This window comes from Spermophilus citellus (genome assembly GCF_964194105.1).
Source record: "Spermophilus citellus genome assembly, chromosome: 9".
Taxonomy (NCBI): domain Eukaryota; kingdom Metazoa; phylum Chordata; class Mammalia; order Rodentia; family Sciuridae; genus Spermophilus; species Spermophilus citellus.
The window spans coordinates 115,941,295-115,958,441 of NC_138191.1; the positions used below are offsets into that span (position 1 = coordinate 115,941,295).

Sequence of the window (17,147 nt, forward strand, 5' to 3'; positions counted from 1 at the left end):
TGTTGCCTCAGCCTTTCATGTTGCTGGGATTACAGGCATGTTCCATTTCACCCAGCAATGTCATTGTCTTTGTAAACTGATTGTTTTTTTTTTTTTTTTTTTTTTTGTACCTGGGATTGAACTCGGGGGCCCTTGACCACTGAGCCACATCCCCAGCCCTGTTTTGTGTTTTACTTAGAGACAGGGTCTCACTGAGTTGCTTAGCACCTCACTTTTGCTGAGGCTGGCTTTGAACTCAGGATCCTCCTGCCTCAACCTCCTGAACTGCTGGGATTATAGGCATGCACCACCATGCCTGGCTTGTAAACTGATTTTTTAAAAATTGAAGTATAATTTAATATCACAATGGAGTAAAGTGCTTAGACCTTAAAATGTAAAGTCAATGAGTTTTGCTAAACACAGACCTCTGTGTAACCAGCACTCCAATCAAACTAATTTCATCACCCTAGAAAGTTCTATCCTGCTTTTTTTAATCCCTTACCTTGAGGCAAATACATATTTTCCCCACTTCTAATGGAGATTGACCACAGGGACACTCTATCAGTAAGTTACATCCCTAGCCCTCTTAATTTTTAAAAAAGTTGAGACTAGGTCACATTAAGTTGCCCGGGCTGGTTTCAAACTTGCAATTATTTTGCTTCAGGGCCTTGAATAGCGGGGATTACAAGGTAGTTGGACTACAGGTACACACCACTATGCCTTGTTCACATTGTGGTTTCTACCCCATAGCTTAATTTTTTTCTTTTTTTTTTGGGGGGGTAGGGTGGGGGGAGTTGAACCCCAGCCTCACACACACTAGGCAAGCACTCTACACTGAGCTACATCCCCAGCCCTTTTTTAAAAAGTTTAAAAAAAAAAAGTTTTTTTGGCAGGATTTTGCATTCCTCAAATTTATAATCTTCCTGTCTCAGCCTTCCAAGTGGACTTAGATTACCAGCTATATCTGCTAGCTAACAGTTACGGAATTTTTGAATCTATCCTCCCACAGAACCTGGGGGACAGAGCCCTACCAGGAGATTACATTTCAAAGGAATGTCTCTAAGGTCCTTGAAAAAGATACTTTTAAGTTGTGAGAGATATATATTTATAATTGTAAGCCCTTTTTAGTACTTGCTCTAAGAAGGGAAGGTTGGGGGCCTATGTCAGGTTTTAGCTAGAATGAACAGAAAAATCTGCCTGTTAAGCTTTTTTTCTCGCAGGGATGATAACTTAGGCTGCTAAAAGCAGCCATGCTAGAGTTTGGTCAAGTGCAGGGGTTCATATGAAGTTCTTAAAGTGCTGAGAGTTTGCAGTTCTTACTTAACAGTGTTTTTAGATTCATATTAATGCCTGTTATCAGTAGTTGATGATTTTTATTGCTGAGTAGTGGTCAAGTGCCCCTGAGTTCAATTCCCAATACTCTCCCCTCAAAAAAGCACTTAACTTTGTTGAGTAGATAGAAAAAGCTCTGGGCTTCCTCAGTTTTCTTGTTCTTCAAAGGGTAATGTTCTTAATAATTAATAATAATGAGCTCTAGTTTTTTTCTTATGGTTTTAGGGTCAAGATTAGTAACTTTTAAATGTTTTTACCTTTTTCCCTCAGATTTGGATCATACAGCAGATGTCCAGTGAGTATAGCAGGAGTTTGTTCTTTTGAAATCATGTATCAAAATATGAAGGCTGAATATTTTAATCTGTGTGTTCCTATCTTATTTTTCTACTCTGTTTATTCGTAACATAAAAATGGTGATTTAAAAGCACTCAGGATGCCATTATTGAGGTCATTAGTTTTGTACTTGTCAAGCTGATTTTATTTGACTTTGCTATTGAGGTTTTTTATTTTTTATTTTTTGGTGCAGTGAAATATATTACACAGAGAGCATGAATGTATTTCTTTAGGTTACATGCATGGGGAGATACTCTGGAGGAAGCATTTGAGCAGTGTGCAATGGCCATGTTTGGTTACATGACAGATACTGGGACTGTGGAGCCCCTCCAAACAATAGAAGTAGAAACCCAAGGTAACTAACACATTCACAGGGAAAAAATTGTTATATAGATATGCAGTGTTTTACATAATCTGAGTGTATTTTCACAATAAGAATAACAAATTGGGCTGGGATGTAGCTCATTGGCAAAATGTCTGCCTTGCATTTGCAAAGCCCTGGGTTCAACTCCCAGTTCCAAAAAAAAAAAAAAAAAAGAATAAACTGCTGAGCATGGTGGCGCATGCAAGTAATCCCAGGGACCTAAGAGACTGAGGGGCAGGAGGATTGAAAGTTCAAAGCCTGCCCTAGCAACTTAGTGAGGCCCTAAGCAATTTAGTGAAACCCTGTCTCTAAATATTAAAAAAGGGCTGGGGATGTGACTTGGTGATTACGTGCCCCTGGGTTCAATCCCTAGTACCCGCCCCCTCCATAAAAACCCTAAACAATAAAATAATTATGAGCTCAAATTTCCTCTTTCAGCTAACCTAAGAAATTCATTACACTTTTAAATTGGAACAAGATTTTAGATTCCAGAATTATTAAACTCATACTATTATGGTCCTTTTTGATCCTGTGTAGGAGATGACTTACAATCTCTTCTGTTTCACTTTTTGGATGAGTGGCTTTATAAGTTCAGTGCTGATGAATTCTTCATACCCCGGGTAAGCAGGGTTTTTCTTTTTCTTTCTTGTTTTTTTTTTTTTTTAATTGATCAAATGGTTTCTTAGTTCATATTTTAAATTGAACAATTGATTTAAAATAGAGCATGTGCCAGGCATGGTAGCACATGCCTGTAACCCCAGTTACTTGGGAGGCTGAGGCAGGAGTATCACAAGATGGTTACCAGCCTCAGCAACTTAATGAGATCCTGTCTCAAAATTTTAAAAAATAGAAAGGGCTGGGGATATAGCTCAGTAGTAAAGCACTGTTGGGTTCAATCCCAGTGCCAATAAAATTAACAGGGGTGGTGCATTCCTATAATCCCAGATGCTCAGGACACTGAGGCAGGAGGATCTCAAGTTCAAAGCCAACCTCAACAACTTAGTGAGACCGTTTTATAATAAAAAAGGACTGGAGATGTAACTCAGTGGTAAAGTAGCCCTAGGTTTAATCCCCAGTAGCCCCCTCCCCCACCAAAAAAAAAAAAAAAGCCCACCAAAAAAAAAAAAAAAAGAAAACCTGTGATGCAAAACTAATCCATATAGATATTAAAAAGTATTGGGGGCTGGGGATGTGGCTCAAGCGGTAGCGCTCTCGCCTGGCATGCGTGTGGCCCGGGTTCGATCCTCAGCACCACATATAAACAAAGATGTTGTGTCCACCGGAAAAAAAAATTTATTCTTTTTTTAGTTAAGAGAGAGAGAGAGGGGCTGGGGATGTGGCTCAAGCGGTAGCGCGCTCGCCTGGCATGCGTGCGGCCCGGGTTCGATCCTCAGCACCACATACCAACAAAGATGTTGTGTCCGCCGAGAACTAAGAAAAAATAAATAAATATTAAAAAAAAAAAAAAAGAGAGAGAGAGAGAGAGAATTTTAGTATTTATTTTTTAGTTCTCGGCGGACACAACATCTTTGTTGGTATGTGGTGCTGAGGATCGAACCCGGGCCGCACGCATGCCAGGCGAGCGCGCTACCGCTTGAGCCACATCCCCAGCCCCAAGATTAAATGTTTAAAAAAAAAAAAAGTATTGGGCTGGGGGTGCTGGGGTTGTGGCTCAGAGATAGAGCACTTGCCTAGCATGGATGAGGCACTGGGTTCAATTCTCAGTACCACATAAAGTAAAATAAAGACATTATGTTCACCTATAACTAAAAAATATTTTTTTTTTTTTTTTAAGAGTGGGGCTGAGGATATAGCTCAGTTGGTAGAGTGCTTGTCTTGCATGCATAAGGTCCTGGGCTTGATCCCCAGCACCACAAAAAAAAAAAAATTGATTTATATAAATTATAGACACTTCTTTGTTTACCTCAGTTTGCTTTGGAACATACATTTTGTTCTCATGTTCTTTCTCTCTTTAATACTGGGGATTGAACCCTGCAGTGCTTTATCATTTAGCTACATATCCAGTCTTTTTCACATTTTACTTTGAGATAGGGTCTTCCTGAATTGGTGAGGCAGGCCTCAAATTTGCATTCTTCCTGCCTTAGCCTATCAAGTCTCTGGGATTACAGGCATGTGGCACTGTTCCCGAATGTATTTAAATCTCTGATCATGTACTTGTCATTAATAGGATTGTATGATAAGCTTAAACCTAAAGTCTTCATCTGTATTCTGTGTCTCCCAAGTTTGAGCTGTGTTTATGTCTATACATATGTTCCTTTTGTTCCATTTGAAGTTTAGCAGCTCTGATACTTTGGTCTAAGTTCAACAATTGCTGCTTTTAGTTTTTCTTAATGTAAAAAAAAGAAAAGCCATATGGAGATTGCTTGCAGCAGTCAGCCTTTAGAAGGAACACCTCTCCAAATCATTGTTACTTATTATTACATGGCCCTCCCTGCTTCCTTAATTCCTCCATTATCTTCTTTAAAGTCTCCATCCATATTCTACCAACTGAGCCACTCTTTCTACAGAATTCAAGTGCCAAAAGTATCATAAAAATAGACTGAGAAAAGGAAAAGGGGAAATAAAAAAGGTTGAGAGTGACTGAAATCTTATCCTCCTTCTCTACCATGTATCTTACAGAGATTTTTTTTTAATTTTAATATTTATTTTTTAGTTATTGGCGGACACAACATCTTTGTTTGTATGTGGTGCTGAGGATCGCATGCCAGGCGAGCGCGCTACCGCTTGAGCCACATCCCCAGCCCCTCTTACAGAGATGTTCTTTTGACTCTTCTTTACTCTTCTTTTTTTTTTTGATGCCGTGCCGGGGATTGAATTCAGGGCCTCGCAGTTACTAAGTGCATACTCTACTACTGAGCTATACCTTAACCCCTTGAATCATTTTTTAAATGTCTTTTTGTTGTTGTTGTTGTTGTAGTTTTATTTATTTTTATGTGGTGCTGAGGATCAAACCCAGTGCCTCACCCTTGTACTGGGGTTATGACTCAGCAAAAAATAGAGCGCTCACCTAGCATGTGTGAGGCCCTGGGTTTGATCCTCAGCACCACATAAAAATAAATAAATAAAATGAAGGTATTGTGTTCCACTACAACTAAAAAATAAATATTAAAAAAAAGAATATCATCCTTGTGCCAGGGCGGTGGCATATGGCTATAATCCCAGTGGCTTGGGAGGCTGAGTCAGGAGCATCTCGAGTTCAAAGCCAGCCTCAGCAACAATGAGGTGCTAAGTAACTCGGTGAGACCCTATCACTAAATAAAATACAAAATAGGGCTGGGTAAGTGCTCTTAAGTTCAGTCCTCATTACCAGGAGGAAAAAAAAAAAAAAGAATATTGCCCTTGAATATGTTAAGAAAAACCTTATTTCCTTGAAATGCATTTAGTTTGTTCTGTTTTAATTTTCTTTGCTTCAGAGAAGTTGTTTGCCATTATTTTCTAGAAAAAGTAGTAACCTAGACATGTTTTAGTAGATAGTTTAGTATAAACTTTTTTTTTAATTTAAATCTCTCTTTTCTTTAGGAAGTGAAAGTACTTAATATTGATCAAAGAAATTTTAAATTACGGTCAATTGGGTAAGTTTTAAACTTTTCTAAAAGTAGCAGATCATGAAGGATGTTGGTTATATTCTTCATTGTACTCAGTGGGCAGAAAGACAAATAGAAATGTTAAGTTAGGGGACCACTTAGACTGGGCAGGATGTTGCATATTGAGATTGTGAGAGAGATACCAAGGAGTAAGAACCTCATCTGAACTTTGGAGGATCACAAGTTTGTCAGAATAAAGTTAATTCTGTTTATTAAGCTTGATTCCAAATTTGTTGATTAAGGGGGGAAAAAGTGTGAGTGTGTGTATAGCTTGTTTATACATACATATATATGTATATATGAATAAAATTGCTAAATGTCACTGCTTAAACCCCCAACTTGGTGGATGAGAAACACTGACACATCTTTTGACATAGCTCATAACTTCTAGACCCACTCAAATCAGTTTCTTCTATACAAATTATACTTTTCTTCTTTTATTTTCCTTCCAGAGTTTGTAAACAGTCGATTAGGTGACTTTAACTGGACTTGTTTCTTTAGTCACTTAATTATATCTTTTAGATTATCTATATATAGTTTAACATTACCATTTCATATTGAATCTTATTAGTTTCTTTTTATAAAATGAGGTCTTGTATTATCTTCTCCTTTTTCTTTTATCCCTACAACACATTTTATTGCTCACACATAAGCATATGTACATATGAAATGGTGGAATATTGCATACATTAGGCTAATTGACTTTTTTTGGGGGGGGTGGTACTGGGGATTGAACCCAGAGGCCTTTTACCACAGAGCTACATACCCAGCCCTTTTTATTTTTTATTTTGAGACAGCTTCTCACTAAGTTGTTAGGCTGGTCTCGAACTTGCAATCCTCCTGCCTCAGCCTCTTGAGTCTCTGAGATTATAGGTGTGTGCCACTGAGCCTGGCAGGCAAATTTTCATTTAACTCTTAACATTATGTTAAAATTACCTTTACAGGGGCTGGGGATGTGGCTCAAGCTGTAGTGCGCTCGCCTGGCATGCGTGCGGCCCGGGTTCGATCCTCAGCACCACGTACCAACAAAGATGTTGTGTCCGCCGAGAACTAAAAAATAAATATTAAAAATTCTCTCTCTCTCTCCTCTCTAACTCTCTCCTCTCTCACTCTCTCTTTAAAAAAAGAAAAAAAAAAGAAAAAAAATTACCTTTACTGTTATGATGTTTTCTCAACATCATGTGTGAAAGATATATATTATTCGTAGTAGAAAAAGTAGTAACCTAGACATGTTCTAGTAGATAGTCTAGTAGAAATGTAATGGTGAGTATTTGTATATATTTATGGTATCCTCTTAAAAAAAAAACTGGTTCAAAATTATTTAGCTAGGAAGTAGATGAATAGAATTTCAAGATTTGCTTGTTTCTGCTGTACCATGTTGTGATATTTAGCCTCATTAGTGTCAAAGGTAGATAAGAAAATTCTCTCAAGTTCTAGGAGAGTATCTTTCTAGGGCTTTCTGTATACAGACTGTAGATATTTTGGGAAAAGTTATAAAATGCAAATCAAGCTCAGACTATATTGCAGAATCAAGTATTTTGTGTTTGTGGTACTCAGACCTGCTTTCTCCGTGAAAGATATTATTTAATTGGTTCTATAGCTCTAAGTGCAGTGGAAATTTTCAACATGGCACCCTATTATAAAATATTCACTAGTCAGTATTTATTGAGAATCTACCTATAAGCGCACTATACTGGGGCTTTTTGGGGATGGGCAGCTTTCAAGCTTGAGAGCAACAAGTCCTTCCACACCTGTATTTGCTGGCAAATCAAAGTGAAATCTGTTTAGCTTCCCTACCCCTTCCCTCTTCTTTTGGATCTCTACTATCTGAACCATGTTTATAAGGCTTATTTTAAAATATGTAAAGAGAACAAATGTAAAACTTTGGAAATCTTAATCATGTTTTAATTTTACTTCTCAAGGTGGGGAGAAGAATTTTCATTGTCCAAGCACCCTCAGGTATGTTTTAAAGTCTACCATTGAAAACTTCATGCTTCCTTATCATAAAATCTGTAAACGTGACAATAATCTTCAACTAATTCTAATAATTGTTCTGATGTGATAAGGTTTTCTTAAACTTTCTGACCTCTGGATATGTTAAAGCACTGTGATTTTACACATCTGATTAGATAAGTGTTAGGATTAAGCTTTGGGCTCGGGCCAGGTTTGTTACAGAATGTTGTGGGACTTAAAAGTTCATTTGCCTTTTTGAGCAGTAGTTTCTTCTGCAATGAAGGTATAGGACTAGATTGTTCTTAAAGTGCTTTCTACCTCTTATATTTTCCAACCTGTATACACTTACTCTGTAATAGTTAAACCTCTGGGAACAGGAATTGGGAATTTTTTTTCTGTAAATGTATTAAGATTTGTAGGCCAAACTGGGCATGGTGGTGCACACCTGTAATCCCCCTGGCTCAGGAGGCTAAGACAGGAGGATCGAGAGAGTTGAAAGCCAGCCTCAGCAATGGCGAGGCGCTAAGCAACTCAGTGAGACCCTGTCGTTAAATAAAATACAAAATAGGTCTGAGGATGTGGCTCAGTGGTTGAGTGCCCCTTCATTCAAAATTACCAAAAAAAAAAAGGATTTGTAGGCCAAGAGCAATGGAAGAGCAACCACTGAACTCTTCTGTTATAGCACTGAAGAAATCAAGAAGATACATAAATTAGTGTATCTGTGTTGCATTAAAACTTTACTTATAGAAATTTATTTATTTGTTTATTTATTTTTTAAAGAGAGAGTGAGAGAGAGGGGGACAGAGAGAGAGAATTTTAACATTTATTTATTTTTTCTTAGTTCTCGGCGGACACAACATCTTTGTTGGTATGTGGTGCTGAGGCTCGAACCCGGGCCGCACGCATGCCAGGCGAGCGCGCTACCGCTTGAGCCACATCCCCAGCCCCTACTTATAGAAATTTAAATTTAAATTTCATATCACTTTCTAATGTCATGATTTTTTTTTTTTTTTTTTTTTTTTTTTTTTTTTTTTTTGCTGAGGTACTAGGGATTGAACCTAGGAGTGCTTAACCACTGACCCACATCCCCAGCCCTTTTTTGTATTTTAGAGATAAGTTTTCACTGTGTTTCTTAAGGCTTTGCTAACTAAGTTGACTAGGCTGGCTTTGAATTTATAATCCTCCTACCTCAGCCTCCTGAGTCACTGGGATTATAGGTATGCACCACCAGGTCCAGATTCCTCAGCCCTTTTGATTTTTATTTTGAGACAGGGTCTCTAAGTTGCGTAGGGCCTTACTAAGTTGCTGAGGCTGGCCCACAACTCTGGATCCTTCTGTCTCAGCCTTAAAAGTGTCTGGGATTACAGGCGTGCACCACTGTGACTGGCTTTAACTTAGAGATTTAAAACCGTTGTTATTTTGTGAGATTATACAAAAATACATGGCAGGCCACATTTGACCAATGGGCTGTAGTTTGCTGACCCTTGTGTTTAGGCCAAGAAAGCCTAAATTAGTTCCAGATGACTGGAAAATCCTGGTTGCTTCCAGTAATCATGGTATCATTTTTTCAACTGCTGTATGATGAAATGAATTCTGATGAGGAACTTGTGTTATAGTAGCTGTTTCAACAAGGTTGAAAGGAAAGAGAAGCATAAAAAGAAGAGAAACCAAGCAGGTGCAATGGTGCACAACAACAATCTCAGTAACTTGGGAGGTTGAGGCAGGAGGATCACAAGTTTGAGGCCAGCCTAGGCAATTATAGGGACCTGTTCTAAAATTAAAAAATAAAAATGGTTAGGGTAGCTCAGTGGTAAAGCACCCCTGGGGTTCAATTCCCAGTTCGGGGGAAAAAAAAAAGAGGGAGAGAGAGAATCCAGTAGAGAAGGGCAGTGAATTGAAAATGTATTTATAATAATAGAAACATCACACTGGATTTTTCCAAAGTAAACTTGTATATTCAGGACATAGCATGACATTTTAAGGAGACCTAAGAGGGGCCAACCATCACATATCCCTTGGGGCCCCTTTTAGAAGGGGAATACTGCCACGAATGGGGCGATAATATGTTCTAGCATGGTAGTTTTGTTCTCTAAAGTTATTAGAATATGCCTGTAATCCCAGTGGCTTGGAGGCTGAAACAGAAGGATCATGAGTTCAAAGCCAGCCTCAACCTCAGCAAAAGCAAGGCACTAAACAACTCAATGAGACTCTGTGTCTAAATAAAGTACAAAAATGAGCTGGGGATGTGGCTCAGTGGTGGAGTGCCCCTGAGTTCAATGACTGATACCACCCCCCACCCCCGCCAAAAATACAAAATTTTTAAAAAGGGCTGGGGAATGTTGCTCAGTAGCTAAGTGCCCCTGCATTAAATCATCAATACAAAAAAAAAAAAAAAGAAGAAGAAGAAGAGAATGAATGCTGGAGAAGATGTGAAGTAATTTTCTGAGTGAAGGGGACAAAGGGAACTTAGCAATAAGTGGTCAGTACTGAATGCCTGTTTGAGATTTGCAGATATACATAGAGGGTATTACTAGTCAGCCTGGTATGTGCTGCCTTATGATAGAAAATGAAATTTGATGTAGGTGGTGATTTCTCCAGGTACTTATGGCAGAAGAGAAAATGCAAAAGTAATGCCACTCATACCCTATGAAATCTTTGAATTTATTATGTGCTGTTAAGCTAGCAAATGACGGAAGTCAAAGTACATTTTGTGATACACAGAACCATTATAGATTCTTTTTAGAGCTGGAAGGAACTTGAGAGAATATCTAATCTTGTGGTTCTAAACTGGGGCAAGGTGAGGGGAGTATCATGTATCAGAATCATGTGGAGAATTTTCACCTGAAAAGCTGTATCTCACTTTCCAGCTAGACTTGAAGAGAAGTACAAAGGTAAAGTGAATATTGGCAGCTGAGGAGAAGACAATACATTGACATTCTAGGGCACAAGTTGGAGAATGGGGGAGGGGTAGTTAGGGACTAGGAGAAATCCTAGCTAAAGAGTGGAAAAGCTTGTGTTCTTTGATTAAACCCATGTTTAAGTGAAAAAATGGATGTCCAGACAGGTCAGGCACCTTCCTTGCCCAAGTGGAATCACAACCTGGAGTGGAGTTCCATCTCCTAACTCCAGGTCAGTACTCCTTCAGCTGTGTACATTTTCCCTCTCCTTTTTATTGGATCAGTATATAATATTGTCTTAATTTGATAACTAGTTGTTTTATGTGGGTTTTAAATTTTTCAGAATAGTATTAAATTTTTGACTTTCTGACAGTTGTTGCTGAAGTTAATAATTCTGATTCTTTTTTTCCTATTTTTTCTCTAACCCCATCTTCAGGGAACAGAAGTCAAAGCAATAACATATTCAGCAATGCAGGTCTATAATGAAGAGAAGCCAGAAGTTTTTGTGATAGTTGACATTTAAGATGCAAAAAAATGAAAGAAAGAAAAGGAAGGACGGACATACTCCTATGAAGACCTTTGTTTTTTCAGAAATCCTCCTTTTGAGAAGATCAGTGATTTGATCTCTATGGTATCTTGATGAATGGACATTGATACATCAGAAAGTTTTAACTTAAAGTGTGACTTTCAGAAATGGGAAAATCAGAGCATACCCTTGGTCTGTGTTCCCTACATATTCAAACTTTAAAGAATTCTTCAGTGCTTGAGGGCATTTATGTTCTGTTTGTTAATTCCCTGTTATGTCAGCAAGTACCCCAGATTCTTCTAATGGAATGAGAGTCATCCAGCTTGGTCCCAGAAAGAATCACTGGTATAAGTAGCAGTTGGGATGGAATCTAATTTGGAAAAAAGAATAATTTGAGAAAATAACATTTCTATAACTAGAATTGTGCTTTTCGTCTAAATTTGTTAAGACACATATTCTGTACGTATGTACCTAAGGCATATCATGTCTTACATTGCTATGGGACAGTTACCCTGTATTCTAGTTGGTTTTAGAAAAGAACTGACCAGAAGATTTCTATAGACGGAGTCCTGATTTTTTTCTTTTTTCTTTTTTTTTTTTTTTAAGAGAGAGTGAGAGAGGAGAGAGAGAGAATTTTTAATATTTATTTTTTAGTTCTCGGCGGACACAACATCTTTGTTGGTATGTGGTACTGAGGATCGAACCCGGGCCGCACACATGCCAGGCGAGCACGCTACCGCTTGAGCCACATCCCCAGCCCCCAGAGTCCTGATTTTTTCCTGTTGTACTCTTAATTTTTATTAAGCAGAGATAATGGATGGCACTTATCTATTTTCTCATAAGAAGAACCTGATAGTAGCTGGGTGCATTGACACACACCTGTAATTTCAGCAACTCGAGAACCTGAGAATTGCAAATTTGAGGCCAGCCTCAGCAACTTAGGGAGACCCTAAGCAACTTAGCAAGACCCTGTCTCAAAGTAAAAAATACAAAGGGCTGAGGATGTGGCTCAGTGGTAAAGTGCCCCTGTTTAAAATCCCCAGTACCAAAAAAAAAAAAAAGAAGAATCTGATGGTATATCTTGCTTGTCTTTTTTTTTTTTTTTTGCAGGGGTGGTGTACTGGGGATTTTAGTATTATCCCACCATGCCCAGCTTACACTTTTTATTATTTATTTGTTTATTTGGGGTACTGGGGATTGAACAGGGGTGCTTAACCACTGAGTCACACCCCCAGCCCCCCCCTTTTATATATTTATTTTTTAGTTGTAGGTGGACACAATATCTTTATTTATTTATTTTTAAATTTTTTAATTTTTTTTTTAATGTGGTGCTGAGGATCTAACCCAGTGCCTCACACTTGCTAGGTGAGCACTCTACCACTGAGCCACAACCCCAGGCCCCAAGCCCTTTTCCTTTTTATTTTTTATTTTGAGACATGGTCTCTAAGTTGCTTTTTTTTTTTTTTTTTTTTTTTTAATTTTTAATATTTATTTATTTTTTTAGTTCTCAGCGGACACAACATCTTTGTTGGTATGTGGTGCTGAGGATCGAACCCGGGCCGCACGCATGCCAGGCGAGCGCGCTACCGCTTGAGCCACATCCCCAGCCCCTCTAAGTTGCTTTGTGCTTCACTAATTTGCTGAGGCTGGCTTTGAACTTGTGATCCTCCTGCTTCAGTAGCTCTGCCAACTCTAGTGATTGGGATGACAGGTATATGCCACCTTGCTTGGCTCTTTGCTGTAAAAAGTTCATAAGGGACAGGAGACTGGGGAAACAACTTTAAAGTTATCTGGAGTTTAAAGATTTAACTCAATGGCAAAGTGATTGCCTAGCATGCACAGGGACCTGAGTTTGGTCCTTGGCTTTGAAAAAGAAAAAAAAAAGATCAAATCCAGGGCCTCTGGAATGTTATACAAACACTCTAACTCTGAACTATGTCCCCAGCTCTTCTCTGATTTTTTTTTCTTCTTCTTCTTCTTTATGGTACTGGGGATTGAGGGACATTGAGCTATGCCCTTTTCTTTTTTCTTTTTTTTTTCTTTTTTGGTACCAGGGATTGAACTCAGGGGTACTTGACCACTGAGCCACATCTCCAGCCCTGTTTTGTATTTTACTTAGAGACAAGGTCTCACTGAGTTGCTTAGTGCCTTGCCATTGCTGAAGCTGGCTTTTGGACTTTTGATCCTCCTGTCTCAGCCTCTAGAGCCTCTGGGATTACAGGCGTCTGCCACCACACCCAGCAGCCCTTTTTTATTCTTTATTTTGAGATAGGGTCTCAGTAAGTTGCCAAGGCTAGCCTCAAATTTGTGATCCTCCTGGCTCAGCCTCCAGAGATGCTGGTATTATAAGAGTTTGCCACCACTCTGGGCTCTTATCTAAACTTTTTTTTTTTTTTAGTCGTAGATGGACACGGTACCTTTATCTAATAGTTTATTTTTATGTGGTGCTGAGGATCGAACCCTGTGCTTCACACATTTGAGGCAAAGCGCTGTGCCACTGAGCTATAGCTCCAGCCCTTATCTGAACTTTTTAAAGTAGATTATTTGCAACAAGTTGATTTACAACTTTATAGTTTCTGTGGTATTCTCTCATACCATAAGATTGCCACCTGGTGGTGCCAAATGTCAATATAGGGTGCTGAACTTGAACTCAAAGGAAGGGATTATCTATGTGCTTTCTAAATGTTCTCTAAGCCTTGTATTTTTTCCTCTGGATGTATAACAAAATAGGGCTCATGAAGATGAGGCCAAGAGTCAGAGATTTGAAAAGCAGCTCTTCAAATGAATGTATAACAGGATCACTAGGGTAGTGTGTGTTTGTTTGTTTGTTTGTTTGTTTTTGGTATTGGGGGTTAAACTCAGGGTCACTTTACCACTGAGCCACATCCTCAGCCCTATTTTGTATTTTATTTAGATAAGGGGTCTCACTGAGTTGCTTAGCCCCTCATCATTGCTAAGGCTGTCTTTGAACTCATAATTCTCCTGCCTCAGCCTCCTAAACCGCTGGGATTACAGATATGCATCACCTCACCCGGATGGGTATTATTTCTTAACCTTCTTTGTACTCAGGCATATTTTCTCAGTCTGAAGTGTAACTCTCAAAGCAGGAAAAAGAAGACTCCTTTTCTTACAGCAGTTTTTCAGACTGAGATGGGCCCCTTTTTACTGTGGACCCCTTTTCATAATATCACCTGATTGAGGCTTGAGACAATGATCAATGATATTTGAAGGCAATGAAAATCAAATTCAGAATAAGAAAAACTCAGGAGCGTGACTGTGGTAAAACCAGGTGGGATGTAGTCTTGCCTAGAAAAAAAGTTGAGTTAGCCATCTCTCTCACTAGTGCTATGTAACAAAATTCATTAAGAACAAGTCAGGGGCTGAGGATGTGGCTCAAGCCGTAGCGCGCTCGCCTGGCATGCGTGTGGCCCGGGTTCCATCCTCAGCACCACATACAAACAAAGATGTTGTGTCCACCGATAACTAAAAAATAAATATTAAAAAAATTTTCTCTCTCTCTCCCCCCCCTTCTCTCACTCTCTCTTTAAAAAAAAAAAAAAAGAACAAGTCAGGACAGGTGCGATGGTGCATATCTATAATGGCTCAGGAGGCCAAGTTGGGAGGATCACAAGTTTAAAGCCCTAAGAAGCTCAGTAAGACCCTGTCTCAAAAAAATATATAAATCAGACCCAGGATGTAGCTCAGTGGTTAAGCGCTCCTGGGTTCAATTCCCTATACCAGAAGGGGAAAAAAAAAAAAAGGCACAGTGGCACACACTTATAATTTCACCTGTTTGGGAATGTGAGGGAGGAGGGTAGCTAGTTCAAGGCCAGCCTGGGCAACTCAGACTGAAATATAAATATAAAAAATAGCTCAGTTGGAAGAATCCCAGCTTAACATGGGTAAAGCCCAGTAAAAATCAAAATGAAATGGGAAATACTGTAAGTCTTTATCAAGGAAAAGAATTTAGGAAGACATATATTTTCCTACTTAGTGCTTAAAACAAACTATACTTTTTTTTCCCTTTCTGTTGTTGGGGGTAGGGGACAGGACAATCTCCTTTCTAATGTCCTGTCCTATCCCCTGCCCAGTTCCTGCAGGCATTCTGAGGTAGTAGGTGGGCTTTAAATAGCATTCAGAAGTACATTTTTTTGTAATGACAATTTTCAAGACAAAGACAGTTGCCTTTAGTTCCTATAACATGGGTTTTGTAGCTCCAGTGGTCTTGCCTGTCCATAAGATTGTGTTATCTCTTTTTCTTTTGAGATTGCATTATTCTTTCTTTGATCTTTTTTTTTTTTTTTTTTTTTTTTTTTTTTTTTAAATACTGGGGATGGATCTCGAGGCCTTAGACATGGCTGACAAATGCCCTACTACTGAGGAACACCATCAGTTCTTTTTCTTTCTTTCTTTTTGCATTCTTGGGAATTGAATGCAGGGTCTCAGGCTAGACCAAATTCTTTCCCACTGAGCTACACCTCCCAGCCCCTAATTTTATTCTTTCACATGTCTTTGTGTATCAGGGTGCAGCTGTTTGCCTCAGATGGAAATCAAAAGATTACTGTTATGAATTTAGAGTGGATTGTCTTTGAAAGTCAATAAACTTTCTCCTTTTTGAGTGTGTAGCTCAGTTTTTAGATCTCAAGAACAGATGAAACAAATACACTGTTCTACAAAGAAAAATCAAAATTGTAAGTCAAAGTCAGATTAATTAGCTTGGGCCCTTGCATTTGGAGGTTTTGACCTTGGAGGTCTGGACTAGGAGGGTACATTCTATATATGTTATTAAGAACTATATATGGAAGCATGTATGAGAGAAGGAGAGATAAATATTGTTTTTTGGTATTGCTGGTGAAGGACATCCCTTCCTACTGAAATCTTTAAATTCTGTGTAGGAAAAGGCAGGAGAAAATCACAATTCTTCCAGTGACTTTTTAGCTTCAAATAATCAGCATACCTGTTGGGCATATTTTGAGATGACATGTCCTAAACTCCTTGAGTGCAAAAGGTATCTGAATTTATGGATCCTTTTATACCAGTTCTTTATCCTCCCTAGTTGGTTTTGTTTTTGTTTTTGTAGTTAAATGTCACATAGGACTGTGTTACTGAGTGTTAGAGCATTTGCCTAGCATGCTCAGAGGCCCTGAGTTTGATCCCTACCCCTAGCAATGCCAAAAATAAAAAACCTGCCAGGCCTGGTGACACACACCTATAATTTTGTTGACAGTTCTTGTCCTCAATGCCAATGCAATAATGAGGACAAGGTTTTGATAAAAAGGAAGAAGTTTTGTTGCTTTGCTAACAAGAGACAAGGGATTCCTGTCCCAGAGACTGTGATTCTGCCCATTAGAGTTAGAAATGAGCTTTTTTTTTTTTTTAAGAGAGAATTTTAATATATATTTTTTAGTTATCGGCAGACACAACATCTTTGTATGTGGTGCTGAGGATCGAACTTGGGCCGCACGCATGCCAGGCGAGCACACTACCGCTAGAGCCACATCCCCAGCCCTAGAGATGAGCTTTTTTTAAAAAGATGATTTAGAGGAATCCTGTTTTCTGAGATTAGGAAGAGAACAAATATGTTAGTTTTAGAGGAACAAGTACTACATTCAAAGCATAAAGTGGACCAGTATTAAATTTTCCTACTGTCTTATTTCTACATTTCCGTTTCCATGGGAAAATGGTGGTTGACATCTGAAGCTGCTTCTTTCTGAGAAAGGTCATAGTTGGGGGAGGTGACCCAAAGTTCTTGTTCTCTGTTAGGTGGGGCATGGACAGTTAAGTATATCCAACATCACACATAGTGGCAGTTGGTGGGTGTTTGGACAAGGCAGACATAGGGTAGATATCATGCAAAGACAAAAATAATTTAGCAAAGCATTAATTTTTTTTAAACAATCACAAAAGCAATTAATATTACAGCCAGTCTCTGGAAAACACAAAGATAGTAACTCAAAATCATACAGATCAAGTTATCTATGTGGGAGGTTAGGAAAAATGTGTAGGTCTATGGGATCAGGCTCAAATTGACTTAGGACAAATTTGTGACTTTAGAATCCTTTGTGATCATTATTATTAGGCACACAAGAACCCTTCCTGTATAGCCTCTAAACTTACTTAATTTGGGTTAGGGCATCTTAAGTTACATTAAAAAAAAT

The 17,147-nt window shown here is 38.7% G+C and overlaps 1 protein-coding gene across 4 annotated transcripts in view; it reads left to right on the forward strand.

Annotated features, from left to right (window-relative positions):
* Positions 1–17,147, forward strand: part of ZBTB8OS (zinc finger and BTB domain containing 8 opposite strand) — a 40,665-nt gene that overhangs the window by 5,286 nt on the left and 18,232 nt on the right. Inside the window, exons 2-7 of one of the 4 annotated variants that reach the window (XM_081305130.1) lie at positions 1,582–1,606; positions 1,878–1,999; positions 2,546–2,628; positions 5,549–5,601; positions 7,536–7,572; positions 10,900–11,549. In XM_081305130.1, the coding sequence (XP_081161256.1) occupies positions 1,582–1,606; positions 1,878–1,999; positions 2,546–2,628; positions 5,549–5,601; positions 7,536–7,572; positions 10,900–10,986 (407 nt within the window). In that variant the 3' untranslated portion in view covers positions 10,987–11,549. Of the gene's footprint in view, positions 1–1,581; positions 1,607–1,877; positions 2,000–2,545; positions 2,629–5,548; positions 5,602–7,535; positions 7,573–10,899; positions 11,550–17,147 lie in introns of those variants that run through there. The other 3 variants (XM_081305129.1, XM_081305131.1, XM_081305132.1) reach the window with 3 other exon arrangements.